General features: G+C 37.3%; 1 protein-coding gene across 1 annotated transcript; it reads left to right on the top strand.

Moving 5' to 3' along the window:
* The first annotated feature begins 5,985 nt into the window (after positions 1–5,985).
* On the top strand, positions 5,986–17,213 carry LOC306869119 (alpha-2,8-sialyltransferase 8F-like). The gene is made up of 7 exons (XM_079415733.1): positions 5,986–6,749; positions 11,116–11,190; positions 11,505–11,585; positions 13,061–13,205; positions 13,290–13,402; positions 13,649–13,741; positions 14,662–17,213. The coding sequence occupies exons 1-7, from the start codon at positions 6,655–6,657 to the stop codon at positions 15,140–15,142; spliced, it is 1,083 nt and encodes a 360-aa protein (XP_079271859.1). The 5' UTR covers positions 5,986–6,654; the 3' UTR covers positions 15,143–17,213.
* The last annotated feature ends 680 nt before the right edge of the window (positions 17,214–17,893 follow it).

The raw sequence follows: 17,893 nt of genomic DNA, 5'->3' as shown, positions 1-17,893 counted from the left end.
AATACAACAGTGTCTGCTTATCAGCTGGCTTACCTTCATTCATATTTAGTGGAAGAGTCATATTTGTCTGAACAAGTTCATTTCTGCTGATGCACACTGGAGAACTGATTCTGGTAAGGTCCTCAGCAGTCATTGTGATGGTGCTTTTTACAGTGATGTAACCATCTGACGCTCTGACCATGTTCAAATCAGCATTGTTTTGTAGAGGCCAGTGAATATCAGGCAAAGGCACTCCCTGACTGACACACACTAGTGAGCAGATCCTGTTGCAGAGAGCATGCAGAGCTGTTCAGTATCTGAGGATGAGCTGCAAGAAACACAATCATGAAACATAATCAGCACAAGATGTGAAATGTATAATGGCACTCACAGTGAACCTTCAAAGTCACCTTTTTTCCCAAATGTAGCTTCACATGTGATCTCTGCTTGATCCTCAGGGACAGGTGTGTAAAGGAGCTGTTGGCTGAATATCAAATATGTATTCATTTTCCTGGGATATCTGATATCATAAAACTTCTTTGAGCTGAGTCCCTTCCAGGTTACTTTTGGATCACTACCAAGGCAGAGATCTTGAAGTTTGCAAGTTATAAAAGTCTGCTTTCCTGCTACAAGGACCTCGGTGTTCAGACTGATGTTCAGTTATACTGAAAAAATAAGAAGAGCTAACTGTTATTTACCTCAATGCAGACACTCACTTATATTGCAACATGACAACTAAATACAACCCGAATTCCGGGAAATGTTGGGACGCTTTTTAAATTTGAATAAAATGAAAACTAAAAGAATTTCAAATCACATGAGATCCAAATCACAAATCAAACCAATTATTGTATTTTATTTTTATTTTATTATAATTTAGGCGTGTCAGTCCTAAATTAAGGACTCTTAAATTTTTGCTCTAAGAGTATTTCACAAAGCATTTTAGCACTGAAACTTACTCCTAAATCTGTGAAACGTTAGGAGTAGTGAAGAGGACTCCTAAGTCACTAAGACCAAACCACAAACTATCCTAAAATGGCTGTTGCGGGCAATCTGGCTCTGAATGTAAACATTTTAGAAACATTTGATGATAACGACCTTTTAAAAAGGTATCGCCTTTGGTTTTGGAAGCTACCCCAACTCCAAATTTTCCCTTGATTATATCCTTTTTTTCATTAACCAGTTGCATCCAGGTTTTTTACATTTTTTAATTTTATTTAATTTTATTTTACTTTTGCATGTATTACTATCAGCTATGATTATTGTACTCTGTTAATTAAAAGGCTGTTTATATGCATATCTGCTAATTGTTGCTGAAGATATACTTGTTTAATTAGTGACACTAAGCCTGCATTTTAAAACCTTTATTTGAATATGGCAACATAATATTGCGCTCTACAATTTTTCAATGAATAAATCTCTGACAGAGACCCCTCCCCTATCAGTCAATCACTGTGTGCATAGTTAGTGTGCATGCTGACATCATCCATAGCAACGAGGTCAACCCCTCCCTTACTCTTAGTTAAGACTTCTCTCTATTCCTTAGTACAAGTTTATCTCAGCAGCTTTGTGAATAGGTTTTAAGAGAAAACTCTTAGCTAAAATCTTTTACTGCTATTTAGGAGAACTCTTAGTGGTAAGATAACGTGTTTTGTGAATACGGGCCCTGATGTCAATTAACTTAATTAGTTGCTAGATGTTCTCCCAGCTGAATCTTCAAAATTTCTTGCTTTTTCAGCTCTTTGTTGCCCCCGTGCCAACTTTTTTTTAAACCTGTAGCAGGCATCAAATTTGAAATGAGCTCATTTAGTGGATAAAAGTGTAAAATTTCTCCATTCTATTGTGAGTAAAATATTGGCTCATGAGATTTGAAAGTCTTTTAGTTTTCATTTTTCAAAAAACATCCCAACATTTCCGGGAATTCGGGTTGTAGCTGAAACATTTCTAAAAATGTCCATAAATAAAAGTGGTCAAGAATGCGACAAAAATTAATAGTCTAGTCGACACTGATGGCAGTCAGATTCTTTAGAGCCCACTGAAATCCCACAGAATAACGCTGCATTCATTTTCAGGGGAAAGTAATGACCACATCAAATGGTCCTTTTCCTCCACCATTGGTGGGCTGAGGGGGATCTCAGGGCTGCCTCTGAACCAGATCTTTTGGGCAGAATACACTCTCACTGGAGTAGTAAATGCAGAGGGTATCTGGGCACATCCCGCCATGGCAGTGATGATGAGGTTCTTTTCCAGTCGCAATTCAAAGTTATAAACATCTGCATAAAACAGTTATCAAAGCAAATCTGAAACTTCATGACTACATTGTGAATCATGGTCTCTCATTAAGTGACTGCTTGATTTCACCTCCTGGAGCAAGCAACCCATTACTTGATCCAATCCACAGGTGAACAAGGAGCAAAACCAGCCATGTTTCATGATGAACAGCTGGAAACTTCATCCTGTTTTTTTTTTTTTTTTAAAGAACAGTATTATGAGATTTTGCACTTAAGAAATTCTAAGGCTGTGTTGATCTTGATCTCCCCACACTGAACCTGGATATTCCTCTTTCAGTGCATACTGATGCTGGATTTCAGTTTGGTGGGCTGGAGATCAACTTATGTATGTGTGCATGTGTTTTTGAAGGAAGAGCTGCAAAGACCAGTTAATAAATAACTGCGCTTATGCGTCACATAGAGGTTTCTAGATTTAAATAAAAAGAGACATGACCTGACGTTTTATTCGTATCTAAAATGATGAGATGTGAATATCAGGAGAGCTGAACACTCTCGTGCAGTGCATGTTTCATTCACACTCGAAGCCAGAGGGTGCTCTAGCAGAAACGTTTGACGTGCAAGAAATCCCTAATATGGACAAACTCACACGGCTATGCTGTAGCTGAGCTGAATAAAAAGCAGAAACATTTTTACTGATGAAACGTGAAGAAAATAAACACACGATTGTAGCTCCTTGCTGCAGCTAACATTGTTTCCACAGGCTGCACACAGCAATATAAACAACAGCTGTGCATGATCTCTTCACGCCTTTCTCGTAACAATAATAATTCAATAAAAAGTTTTCACCCGTTAATGTATTGTGTATCCTTCTGGAGCATCAGTAAGCGTTTTTCACCTCCAGTTCTTGTTGATAATATAATTATAATATATGATCATAAACAAAATTAACAGTAGTTATTATGATTGATGTGGTTTGGAATTGGTAAAAGTGCTTAAAAAATATGATCAGAATATTGACTCGCCTAATAATTATGCATGCACTGTATATGCTTTTCCACATCATAAATGTTATCCATGGTTAACATTTTTTATTTTTCCTGTAATGGAGTAATTTTGTCCTGCTTTGTGTGTAACAAAGATAATATTCATTCTGCTTACTGCCCATAGGTGTGACGTATAATAACTGATATAACAGAAGAAAAGCAAGGGGAAAAATGCCACCTGTTTTATATATTAAAAAATACACAACTAATTGAATATTACACATATGTCATGAACGTATTGGTTTCATTTCGTTTTACAAAGCAAGGAAGGCAATGTTTAAGCCTTACACAAAAAAGTCACAGTTTATTAACATGCTCCACTGTGGTAATTAGTGCACGTGACATCATGTCATACACACTTCCTTGAATCACTGACTTGAGATGACAAAGGGTTTGCACCCAAATTACACACAGACTATAGCATTGCTAGAGGACTATGACTGTCATGACAGGTATATTGTTCAGGATTGTTCAGTCATGAAAATGGAATGTTACGCGGAATGTCATGGAATTTGTCAAACTTTGGATGATTTAATCAAAAGTAGGTCCTTTCATTTAAATCAAATTGGAATACGGACCAGTAGCATACGATAATTAAGCCGCAATAAGAATTCTTTATGTTCTGTGAGTCTCTGTATGAATGAATGGTGCAGAGGAGCTGTTTCGTTTACTACACTCATACTGAAGCCCGCGTGATGCTCATGGTGTTTTCAGCATCTGCCATCTCACTAAATCAGGACATAAATACATGTACAACATCTCCAGAATCACTCCATGAGCATTTTACCATTTCATTTGAGAGAAACTACATCATATACACTTACAAGGTATTCATGGCAAACCGTCAAAAAAAATAGGGCTCCAGTTTAGCTCCAACCCTAATTAAACTCCTGAACCAGCGACAGTCCTGAAACAAGGGTTGCATTTGAATATGCATGCTTCTGTTACAGTACATCCTACCTGTGTGTGTTCTGCCCCTGTATGCTGTGTGTAATTTGTTTGTCTGTTCATTGGACCACACCCACTTCCTCTTAGTTCCAATAGTAACTCACTGGTTCCTTTTGTTCTCCCTTGTGTATATACAGCCCTAGTGTTTCCCTTGACCTTTGTCAGTCATTGTTTCCTGTAATTCTCTTGTTCCCCTGTGCTTTTCTTGTTCTTGTTTTTGTTTTGATTTCATTTATTAAAATCCTGTGTCTAGATTCATGTCTCTGCCTGCCTTCCTTGCCTGCACAGTACAGCTTCCCTACTATACAGCAATAAAAGAGTAGTCTGAATTATACTATATAGAGTACATAAAGTATTTTTTTAATACAAAGTAAAAAGTTGTACTCAGAAGAATATGATTTCAGACACCCAATATCTTTATTCATTGGAACATGTGTTTATATTCATGTCTAAACTAACCTTGCATGTTTTGACAATTCAAATGGCAGCGTGGAAATTAACTAATATTTTATGTGTGCCAAAAACAAAAAGCAATTTATGTAAACTGCTTGTACATTCTGTTCATCGCTAAGCTTCTCTCATGTCTGTGCAACTGATAAACATCCTTCAGGCATCAAGGATAAAGAAACGCCAACTATAGAACTTCATAAAAAATTCTATTTAATCACCATGCATCTTTGTGCAACCAAAGAAACACTTTTTATTTTAGTTTAATTCACTGCTAGCCAAGATCAAGAACATAGCAGCAGCAAAAAGCTTGAAAAGCTGTTATGTGTGTGGTCAAGCAGATAAAAAATTCAAAGCACTTACTGATGGTTCACATAAAAGAAATATCATTCAGAATCACAATTAGGATTAATCAGTATTTGTACTGTGATGCAACAGGCTTTTACCAGGCTATTTATCAGTGACTTGTTTTAAAGTGATGGATTTTCTGAGGTCTCAGTGTGGTAAACTGTTATACACTCTTAGATGAAGTTTGTCGCATTGTCACACTGCTCAAAATATCAACCACTCAACATCAGTAAATTACGATTCAGTACAATAATTGAGCTGTACAGTAATTTCTGTTCTCTTTAACATTTTACCATCAGTCATGAATCACACGAAGACCACAAAGAAAATGTCTCACAGTGCGTCATGAGCTTTTCCTCCAGCTCACGCATACAAGAAGTTTCTTTATTCATTCTCAATTCTTAAGACGTATTCATCTAATTTTTTTTCAGCCTGATTGCATTAAAATCCATATTTATGACATCCATAGATATGACTTCCATGAAGGTCCTGTGTTTTCGTGGATAAGAACATTGATCCGATGGAATTTTTTCATCATTTAGCATCATAATTTACTCGCCATGTCTTTCCAAACCTATATGACTTTGCTTTTTTTTTTCAGTCTGAATATCATTTCATATAAAGGTAGTCAATGACTTGCATAGTATGGAAAAACTTATTTTGTGTTCAACAGAAGACAGAAAGTCAGAAAGGTTTGGAATGAGAAAGGTGAGTAAATGAATGGGTAAACTATCCCTTTAAGTCTCTAGTGTGCAATGCACAAAGTTTTATTCACTACTAGCACCACTGACTTGTTCCCTTTCTCAAATTCAGAAGAAAGTGAGGGAGCTGGGCAGGGTGGTGTTGGGGTCACATCAGACAAGCATTTGATTGGCCGCTGCCCTTTGCATTCTTTGACCATCATTGGCTAAAATGAAGGGGGAAAACCCTTCTCTAGTGCACACAACCCTTCCTCCCAGTCATGAGGTGCAGCCACGGGCTAATTCTGTACTCAGCACTCGTATTACCCAGAGAGAGAATGAAAAAGAGTGTGTGTGAGAGTGAGATAGCAGGGAGGGAGAGGCAAGCAAGTTGTGCCCAGGGTGAGCGAGAGGGGGAGGGGATTGAGAATGCAGAAGAAGCAACAGCTTGAGATTGCTAGGGAACCGGACGAAAGGAAAGTCTGAGCAGCTCCTACAAAACAAGGAAGTACAGAGGGAAGGATGAGTTGGAGAAGCATGGAAAAATAACAAAGAAGCCTTAAAGGAACATAGCGGCCAAGAAAGGAGCGGAGGAATTTGTTCTTGTGCGAGACAAGAAGACATGAGAAGAAAGTGGACTGATAGATTAAGAGAAGAGCAAAGCAGCAGAGAAGTGATAAAAAGCCAGGCCTGTCAGTAGAGAAAAGAGAGGGAAAAAGAAAGCAAGTGGAAGTTAAATTAAGAGGAGGGAGGGAGGGTGAGGAGATTAACAGTCTGAGAGAAAAAGAGAGAGAGAGAGAGAGAGTAAAGAAAAGGGTGCAGTAGTCAAGAAACAGACTCAGAGATAAAATTAGGAGAGGAAGGCAGAGCACAAGAGGAAGTCGTTGGGCGCGAGAACATCTGCATTTAAATGAGAGTTTACGAGAGCACATGCATGTCAGCGGCTATGTGTGCGCCAAAGCTTGTGTGTGAGAGTGGATGCGCGTTATGAGGACTCTTATGCTCTGGCTCCTTCCTATCATCCTTCTGTGTTCCTTCTGCAGTGTGGCCTTCTGGATATTCCTCTCTAACAAGTGAGTATATCCATTTCAGTCTGTGTGTGTATCTTATCTGTCCTTCTATTTGGAGAGTGAACTTTAAAAGGCCTGAGTGTTACAGCACATCGAGACACCAAGACTTCAAAATGAAGTTTTTTTTCTGTCAAGATAGTTACCAATAATTTTTAGTACGCAAAAGCCATTTTAATCTTTGTACTGTCAGACACATGCAGACATCTGATTTGTAAAAGATTACATTACTTTGTTACGAAGGGATTTTCATGAAAGCAAAGCAAGACGATACTTTTGGAAAAATGGTTCAATGTTTTAGAATGCTTGAAAGGTCTTAAAGTTGGACTTTAGATGTTTGTTGTTTACCCTGTTTCAGTAAAGTTGTGTATCACATTTCACATGAGTAAATAATTGAAAGTTTCTTTTGCTTGTCTGAACATTGATCTCAAAAATTCAAATGCTTATAAAGTCATTACACTTGATCACTAACTTTAGCTATTCAAAAGCTTCATTTATTCTTTCAGAGACATCTCTCTCTCTATGTATATACAGCCAAAATATATTGCATATAATGTGTATCAATTGTTAACGATTTAGTTGCCTTTTTAAACACCAACTGACCTTTAAAAAATAAATAAAAATAATAAATTTTGAATATTTAATAAATTAAAAGAACCTTTAACTCAATCCACAAGTAAATCATGATTTATAGGCTACAGGCTGCAATATAGTTTTGCATTTCATGTGACAGAACATTTACTGACTGAAACATAATCAATTCTATTATGAATAACTACCATCTTCAAATTATCCAAGATAATTAAATTAATAACTAAATGGCATCTATTACATGGCTCTCTGTAAAACATAATTATGATTGCATGGCAGTGCTGTAACTCTTGTTTTATACAAAAACAACTTGCATTTAATTTACTAATTGGAATGATATTCAGTATTAATATGAATATTATTAATTTAATATTGTTGCATCCCATCAAAGGTTTATTTTGCGATAATAACCGGCTGATTGCAAATGATCTCTTAACACTATAACAATAAACAGTGTATTTTCTCCAAATATTCCTATTTATGCATAATATACTGCAACTGCATGGGAATAAAAAGAAAATTAACTTAAAAATTGATGCATATGAATGCAGAACAGGTCTTCTGGCAGGATGATCTTAATTTATTTTGTACATTTGTTTTCTCAATCTTTGAGACAGCCTCTGTAACACATTGGGTATTATCACAGTCATAATAATCGATTATCAAGTTTCATAATAAATGTAACTGATTTACATTCTCGCTCTCAAGTCAGCTGGAACACAATACGTGACTGAACAGCCGATAAGCACGGTTTGCGTTAGGTTAGAGCATTCTGAATCTTGAAATGTTAATGATATGAAAATACTGTGAGAAGTTGGATCAGGCAAAAATAGAAAAGTTCAGTGAAGGTGGATCAGCTAAAAAATAGCTCTTCAAAGTAACATTTTCAGGTTACTATTTTGTCAGTCAAACTGACATTACATTTTGAAATGTGGTTTCTAGTGTAATATTATATTGTGTGTCTATTTCATAGCCAGTTATTTAACATGCTTTAAAACTTGCTTTACATTGCTTGAGGAAATATATAAATGATTATCTAGGGCATTACTGAGGGTAATGTTGGGCTTTGTTTCTGTCATGGCTGTGACCTTTCCCTTATTATGTGCTGTTACATTGCCAACAGCAGCCTTTAATCGCAACAAGGCATGCGGGAGATTAAGCTCGCTGAGAACTTCACGGTGGCACAGAATCATTGTGTGTTCCACCATAGGTAATGTGAATCAGGCTATTGTTATGTAGATGCTAAATTATAGGAAACAAACTTAAGTCTTTAATTTTTACTTGAAGATTAGTATTATAAAAGTGGATTTTGGTGAATCACCTCTGTAATGCTAAAATGTTAAATAGCTACATAGGCTTCATGAAGAGTAAATAGATTCTATCCTGAGTTTGGAAGGTCAAAGGTCACCTGTGGCACTCAACAACTCACAGTAGTTTGTCAGTAGTTTGAAGGTAATTTTAGGATTCTTTTCAACAAGGATGTTTGTGTTTAGATATACTTAAGTTTAGATATGTGAACTGCTCAAGAATTTTCTTTTTAAATTTTTTTTTAATACATCTTTCTTGAAATGTAAAATTAAATACTTCAAACTAATTTGCAAAATACTACATTTACACCACAGGATCACTCTCAGCTCTTATCAGCGTAGTTTAACCACGCTTAAGGGTTCAACTCAAAGACGTCTGACTCTATTTTGCAAACAGCGTGCAAGGGAGGCAGAAAGTGATATGTGTGATATCGGTGTTTCCTAGGATTTTTTCCGGTTGTGGTGGCAGGACAGTTTTCTGTGGATCACGTCTCCTTCCCCCTGGTGGTTAAACCTCCTCACCCTAGAATCACGTGCACTCAAACTCATAATTGATTTTATTTTAAATAAAAAAGACATGTAAAAAGTAAGTAATAAAACATTAACAAGATACAAATGAAACTAACAGTACTTTAAGTTTTCCAGGTAGGTCTAAAAGTAATATATAGGTACAGAATTACTACAATTCACCTGTAAAATAACACTGGATATTCTTCACTGTATAAATAAACAGTAATGACACAGACCGCAGCAGGTTTATTTAGGCTGCTGTCTCTTTTAAGACCTCATGCATGGATCTAATATACTGTTACACATGCGTATTGCTTCTCAATGATTTGCATTCACTTAATAGCCTATATACAGACTTTGTTTAATATAAACTGAAATTCAAGTCCTGCTTGGTCTCCTCCACTAATTACCTGACTGTGAATGATGTGAGCGGCGTCACTATGATGTCACTGAAAAGCTGCAGCCGTGGCTGGGATGATTTTTAGTGTGGCGGCCCGCCACGGCAAAATGAATGCAGTGGAAACACTGTGATATGGTGTAACAGAACTAAGGGACAGAAAGTGAAAACTAAGATAGGGAGATAAAGGGAGAAATATGTAGTGAGACAGAGACAGGTTGCCTGCAGCACACAAAATATTTGTGCTCTCTCACAGTCTGTCAAATTCAAGGACACGGGAACTAACTGTTGTTAATGCTCTCCTGATAAAGCCAATAGTTACTGATATTTTATCTGCCGTTATGTGAGCTGCAAACATGGCCGTAGCCAGGCTTTGATAATGAGTGAAGTCTGAGGTGGGGTTGAAAACTGTGCTAAAATAACCCCTACAAGTCAAGTCAAGTCACCTTCATTTACATAGCGCTTTTAACAATACGCATTGTGTCAAAGCAGCTTTACAGTATCAAATAGGAAAGTAGTGTGTCAATAATGCAAAAGGACAATAATAAACATTTAATTTTCAGTTAAAGGCAGTTCATTATTGAATTCAGAGATGTGATTGTCCAGCTCAGTTCAGTTTAAATAGTATCTGTGCAATCAAGTCGACGATAACACTGGAAATTAAGTGTCCCCAACTAAGCAAGCCAGTGGCGACAGCTGCAAGGAACCAAAACTACATCGGTGACAGAATGGAGAAAAAAACCCTTGCAAGAAACCAGGTTCAGTCGGGGGCGAGTTCTCCTCTGGCCAGACGAAACAGCAGTTTGTTCCATGCTGCAGCAAAGTTAGATTGTGCAGAGGACTTATCTGGTTCCCGTGGTCTTGTCCCAGTGGCCGTCTAGGTGACAAGGTCTTCACTGGGGATCTGACTCTGGGGCTCATCTAGTTGTCCTGGTCTCTGCTGACATTCAGGGAGTTGTATACAAATACAACTCATTACAGACATATAGATGTTTGTGAAAGATGTTTTCTCTGTTTTGGAGGGATGAACACTGTTAAATCATACCATATTTATTGCATCAAAATTTTTAATACTTTACTATAGGTTAGGGGTGGAAAATTTGATAAAGTGTTTATTATTCATGCAACAATACATAGACTATTACTGTTATAGTTTTCATAACCATTGCTTTATGATATCTTTGTCTAGTGCTCTTATGAAAGTTTTTAGCATGATTTTGTGAAAATCTTTTGTAAATAAGATAAGAAAAAGATATAGCTAACCATAAACTTAAACTTTCCACTTTATAAACTTTCTGAAGTGTCAAATTAAGTATAAAAGACAAGTCCAAAGACGTTTATCTTAACACGGTGGAGGATGCTCTCAAGACTTGTTCACTCCAGTGTTTCGCAGAGATCAGTTTCATTCCACGGCATGCCAAACATTCTTACGAACTGTCTAAACTGAATTATTTTGAACAGCAAATTAGTCATTCAGAGAACAAATTTTATGTTTAAACATGAAAATTTGGCTGCAAGCATGCAAATGTATCCTAAATGTACATTTTAAATCTCTTTCTCTCTACAGTAATGTAATCCTTCACCCTTCATCTAGGATTCCTCAAAAAAGCCCAGAAACACAATCTTGCAAGGGATGCAGCAAGTAAGCTTTCACAGCACATAATGTCTGTTTTTTCCACATAGCAGATACCAAACATAAATGCCTCCAGATCGTTAATGTTTTATACATTTTATTTATTTTCATATTTTAATTGATTAATTTCAGTCATATTAGAATATAATTATTTCAGGCTTGTGTCTATAAATTAATTGTTCATGTTTACATTTCTGTCATTTCTCATAGAAATTCAAGAAACAATTAAACCTGAAATCACTTTATGAATCTCTATCTCATGAAACATGTTTGTGAACCACCACAGTATGTCATTTCTGTTTGTATGCCTTTAATTCTTTCAGAGACAATGCATTAATTGCCAAGGCACTGGAGAACTCCTCACACAAATGGAAAAAACATGAGGCAAACTTTAAAAGATTCAGGTAAAACAGTAGCCCAGAGCGGACCATGAGATGTTCTCATAAAGGTTAAACTGAGGCATCTGTGGCAAAGCTTTCTTGGATAAGAGTAAAAGTATTGTTCTGTTGATTATGGATCACATGAACCAGACAAATATGCTACAGAAATGCTTACTTGAAGGGGTCATGAACTGAGAAACAAAAATTCCCTTGATTTTTTGCATATAAGAGGTCATAGATGTAAAACATCCTGTAAGTTTCAAAACTCAAAACTTTCTCATTAGTCTAAAAACAGCTTATATTGAAGCCAATCTGCCAAAACGACAGCTTGTGGAATGTGCCACTCTATTATGTAATAGAGTGCTAAACACCGCCTCCACAGAAGAAGAACGCCTGCTTCTACACCACTGCTTTAGCTCCGCCCACTGATTCATGCATGTATTGGAAATAGCGAGAGAGGCAAACGCAGGTCTACGCAGAAAACAAACGATAAAGATGCTCTGAAGACAACAAGCTGTACAGTGCCAAGTTGTGGAAAAACAGTCTTTGCATTGCCTTCCCTCTGATCCCAAAAGAGCTTTTTAATGAAGTTCCAGACCGTGTCACTAAGAACTTGGTCCTTTGTTCACTTAATTTTTTACCACGGATTTGTTTACAAACAAGGCAGCATTCGACATGGGATTTTCAGAAAGATTGAAACTAAAAGACGATGCTGTGCTTACTATATTGGATTCTAATAATGTCACAACGTTATTTGACATTAATATAAGACTATTGATTGGTCTGTTATTACAGATTGTTTGATACGTATTGAATATTTATGCGTTATTTGACCTAAATCAGTGGTTCTCAAACCTGTCCTGGAGTACCCCCAGTCCTGCACATTTTGTATGTCTCCCTCATCTATCACACCTGATTCAACTCATCAGCTCATTAGTGGAGACTGCAAGACCTGAAGTGGGTGTGTCAGATATAGGGAGACATGCAAAAATATGCAGTACTGGGGGTACTTCATGGAGAGGTTTGAAAACCACTGACCTAAATCACAGCAGCGTTCATCTGTGAAGAACGTTGGCTGTCAAACATACAACTATTAGCCAATCATAGCAGTGGGTGTTTACTTCTGAGTCTACGATCCACCACACCTATTCAAACAGAGCGTTCTGATGAAGGGGGTTAAAACAGGAGAGAAAATATCCTATAATCTTTAAATTATGATGTTTTTGATGTAAATACCTTGCTAACATTATAAGTGGACCTCAGAGAACAGTACAAATTAAAAAAAAGAGGCAGTTCATGACCCCTTTAAAGAAACAGTTCACCCAAAAACGAAAACTATTATCAAAGGATATGTTTCTTTGAGGTTAAAGTTTAAGTCTTTATTACACAAAAACACATGGGTATTTTCTGGCCTATAAACTATAAAGGCTTCTTTTTGTCTATTTATTCGATTTTCACATGACTGCAACACATCAGACTGAGCATCTGTTTCTTTCCAGGTCATTACTGAGTAGCAAATGCCATGCTGTGTCAAAGGCTGTGGTCACACAGAATAACACCCCACTGGGGTCAAATGTTATCTATGATGGAGAGAGGAGAAAGCCGCTACAGGTGACACAAGCCCTGTTCAACATCTTAGCTAAGGTAGTGTACCAGCATTAAAACACTGGGTGAATTACTGTATGGTTTCTCTAAATGAATGTGGAGTTACAGTGTGTGTGTTTGTAGGAGCAGCCCCTTGGAAATGCAACATGGGAGTCATGTGCCGTGGTGGGGAATGGAGGTATTTTGGCCAACAGCAGCTGTGGAGAAGAAATTAATTCAGTCCAGTTTGTCATTAGGTATGTATTAGATCAACCCATGTTACCTATTGGCCAGATTAGAGTCAAAATTATCAGAATATAAATTTACATTATATTATTCCTATAATATTGGTGGAACAATAATTATTCATGTTTTTATGCTCCTAAGTGTAGATACAAGACATAACACTGTATTTGATATAGACCACAGGAAAAAATGGTAGGTCTCTCATTTTATTTCAGCAACGATGGCCTAATCAATCTCTGTCTACCCTTGCATTTTAGATGCAACCTTCCGCCATTGGATAAGAGATATGAGAAAGATGTGGGCAACAAAACCAACCTGGTGACTGCAAATCCCAGCATCCTCCATGAGAAGTGAGTCTGTGATTGTGGGTTTGACTTTTAGTGACAAATAAGATGTCAATCTTTTTTGACAAAGAATCAGTTTCTTGCTGCTGTAAATGCAGCAGTGCCTAATACATCGTGAACAGGATGAATGATTATCAATCCGTGATTTAAACTCACTCAAAGAAGGGCTTTCCATGCTTCATTTTTCTATGCAATTTGTTCTGTGGACAGATGAATTACCGTGATTAAGGCTGAGCGATATATCAGATACGGTTTGTCGTACGTGTATTTTTCTCCTATGCAGACAGAAGTACTTCCTCTTATCTCACACTCCACGGTGCATCAACACTGACACTTATGAGCCAGTGAATCAAAACCTAAAGCTCCAAAAGCCTGTGTAGTTCAACTAAAGAACGAATGACCCTAAGAGCAGCTTGTTTTAATGAATTGTAAAAACGTATAGTGCAAACCGTGTACAATAACTGAAATGAGTCGGTTCCCTTTATTGAATCAAACACAGAGGTGAATTTAGATTAGTTTTGACAATTTTTGCCATCGAAATTAGTGGCTTACAACTATGGGATCAATTGATAGATTGATACTTTATTGATCGCCAAGGGGAAATCCTTTAATATCAAATTACCTGCAAAAAGTATATAAATAAATTATAAATATACATTATATTATAAAATTATAAATAGTGGTGTTGTGTTGTATGTAGTTAAGGCCATTTATGGCACCTCTAAAAAGTACAAGTCTTCAAAAAGTTTCTGTAAACACAATTTTTAATGTACTTATTATTGGGTTTCTCTTTGGCAATGAAATTGCATTTCTTTTTTCACAGATAGTTATTCCTTACTAAACCTAAATACTAAACACATTGTTAACAGGACCAAATTACTGCGAGAAATATTTAAGCTTTTCTTTCTCCTCCTCATCTGTTACAGGTACAGTGGACTGATGGAGCGCCGTCGTCCATTTGTGGAAAGCCTTCGTCCTTATGGACAAGCCTTATTGCTGTTGCCAGCCTTCTCCTACGGTCACAACACACCTGTATCCCTGCGTGCCTTTTACACACTGGAGGACTTTGGCAGCAACAGCCCACTGCCCGCTTTCCTGAATCCAGAATACTTGAGGAGGTTGTCGAAGTTTTGGCGTGAGAGAGGCCTTAACTCGGTTCGTCCCAGCACAGGACTCATCATGGCCAGCTTAGCACTAGAAATCTGTTCGAATGTCCATTTGTATGGTTTTTGGCCCTTCAATAAACATCCAAATGACAGTCGGCCGATCACCAACCATTACTACGATAATCGGGAGAGCAAGAAGAACGTGCATTCTATGCCGACTGAATTCGAACATTTATTAAAACTTCACAAGCAAGGTGTGATTCGCATACACCTGAGCGAGTGTCAAGCCACTCATAGTTAAAGGCCTTGCCTGCAGTGTACTGCGCACCCCTAAAGAATACCTCACAGTTTGATTAAGGACTACAACAGCCCACCTGGATGGGTGTCTGGAAAGACACAGCTGTGAATGCGCACTGAATTTATATTGCCTATATTGCTGTGCACATTTGCTCAAAGCAGCAACCACGACCATGCACAAAAAAAATCACGTTTTTTAAGTTACTTTGACATAATATTAGCTGAAAACGAATGTAATTATTTTAGCCTTGGTATACCGTGAAAAAATGTAACTAAGAAAACGACTTCTAGAGCAGCACCCCTAAACACTCCTTAAGCCGACTTGCCTTGCTTTTTCCAGCTCAGTTGCATTCATCAAGTGCCAGTCTGTCCTCTTTAGCAGTTGTTAGCAGTGAATGTGAATTTGATCTCAGGTGTGCAGAAACAGCTGTAATAGCAGCACTGGATTATAACTCTAGACCTTGAATCCAGGACTCACTGACTCATATCTCAGCAAGGAGATCACAGAAATGTCTGGATGATTGGAAACATGACGCTACATGAGAAACAATTAGGGTTGGTCCGAATACCATTTTTTGAGCTTCGAAGCTTCGGTAGTAATCAACACAGAATATTCGGAGGGAGGGGGCTGAACATATTGTTCTCTCTGATAAAAGCAGGAATCTCTGTGCGTCTGTCTGTCTGTTTGCATTTGTATTGTGTCGAGAACCGTAAACTTTTAATAAACTACAGAACAGCGCGAGCCGGAAGCGGCGCGCTTCACGCGGGCAGGGCTTATATGCTCCGAGAACAGACACTGCACTAGAGATACAAAACACACAGGTCTGTTAAGAGCAATACTTCTAATAAGGTAGCCCAGTGCTTCATTTGTAAATTGAGAGGGCCGTTCACATGTCGCGTCTTTTGCGTGCTTAAGTTCATTATTTCAAATGTAGATGTGCTGCAAGCGCGCTCATAATATGAAATAGATATGCATGCTATAGGTCAGCACGAACGTCTTTCATTGGCGAACGGTCTGTTGCTGGAGCAGATGTTCAGCCAGGCGGACAAGTTGAGAACCGTTTCGCGGGGGATGCCAGGTATTCGAGAGAAAGAAAAGTTGAATAATCGACTTAAAATAAAAAAAACTAATCGAATATTCTGGTCAAGTCCTAGAAACAATAGGAAGCATGAATGTGGGTTAGCATAACTAAGAGTAAAAATAGGAGAGTTGTAAAAGCTGACAATAGTGTCAAATTTCAAATGTGCCAATTTTGAATGCCCTGTCTGAGCACGATATATCCTCTTACAGCAATCACTGTAAAGTAAAATTTGCTTTGAATTATTAAATATAAATTTGTTTGATTTTTTTTCTCCTTTACCTTTAAACCTTGAAGGGATTTCACCCAAAAATGTATTTTTGTCAACATTTACTGCACCCTCATGTCGGAACATAAAATATATTTTGAAGAATGTTGGTAACCAGACTATTTTGGTTACCTTTGACTTTCAATATACTTGTTGTTGACTGAAAACACTCCTTGATGCATTTGTGAGTTTAGACATGAGTAAATGACAAAATATTTTTTTTTTCTGTGAAATATTCCTTTAAATCATCTGCAGAATTATTAGACTCATTTGTTCCAGTTTTAAAACTCATGCTGACTCTTTCCATTTGAAGGGGAACAAACACTGAGGCATTCAGGGATAGACTGATGACTTAGGCTTTTTGTGGTCAGATGTTCTCACTGGAGCTTGTTATGATAGAACAGCTTGGCAATTTGTGCCTTCTGAAATTCCTCTGTGTGTGAATAAAAGTGGGTGTTGACGGATGGGCCCCTATTACATAAAACTGTACCATCAAACTACAACGGACAAGAAACGAGTGGAAGCCCATTCTTTTGGAAAAGTTTGTACAGATAAAAAGTCATCGAAGAGATGCCTTTGCAGAATCAACTAATCAAGACTCTCAAACAGCAAGACACAATATACATCTGTGAGATGACAGAGTCAGTTTAATTCAATGTGTAATGTTGATTCCAAAGACAAAGAACAATACATTTTCATGAAAATAAGCAGTTTTGTTAATACTGTTTACTGCTGATTAATTGACTCTTTATTATATTGTTATATATATATAAAAAATGAATACATGAAAATGTACACTATGCACACAAAAATAATTAACTATTTAAAGGAATAGTTCATCTGAAAATGAACATTTCTGTTATACTCACCCTCATTCTTCCAAACCTGTATGAATTTCTTTATTCTGTGTAACACAAAAGAAGAACTGTTGTCCATATAATTAAAGTCAAAAGGGTCAACAACACTGGACCCCACTGACTTTTACTATACGGCCACAAAATTTTTAACTTTTTTAAATTGTTAAATATAAATTATTTTGTGTTCCACAGAATAAAAAATATTTTGGGGTGAACAATCCCTATAATATTTGAATATGTGTTGTTGTAACCCTTTAAAGGGATAGTTCCCCCTAAAATGATTAATGAGTTTGCACTTACATATAATCAGATGGAACGAATATGTATATTTGGCATGCCGTCTGAGGGAAGGGCTTCGAGCTCGGAATTCAGCCCGAACACAGACAACTCCCCCATATCCCCAAGCTGGAATAGGAATAGTTAGGAGTGAGGAGTTGGGGTGTAGGAGGAATGCCCACAAAATTAAAGATCCAGCAGTATATTTAACAGTGGGCATGGGATATTTTTTCATCTCTGTTTGTATTAAACTCATCTGGTGGGTTTGCTGCCGA

The sequence above is a fragment of the Barbus barbus genome (assembly GCF_936440315.1).
Source record: "Barbus barbus genome assembly, chromosome: 4".
In the NCBI taxonomy this organism is placed as follows: Eukaryota; Metazoa; Chordata; class Actinopteri; order Cypriniformes; family Cyprinidae; genus Barbus; species Barbus barbus.
The sequence above is the reverse complement of the archived record's forward strand: the minus strand, read 5'-3'. Positions and strand labels throughout refer to the sequence as shown.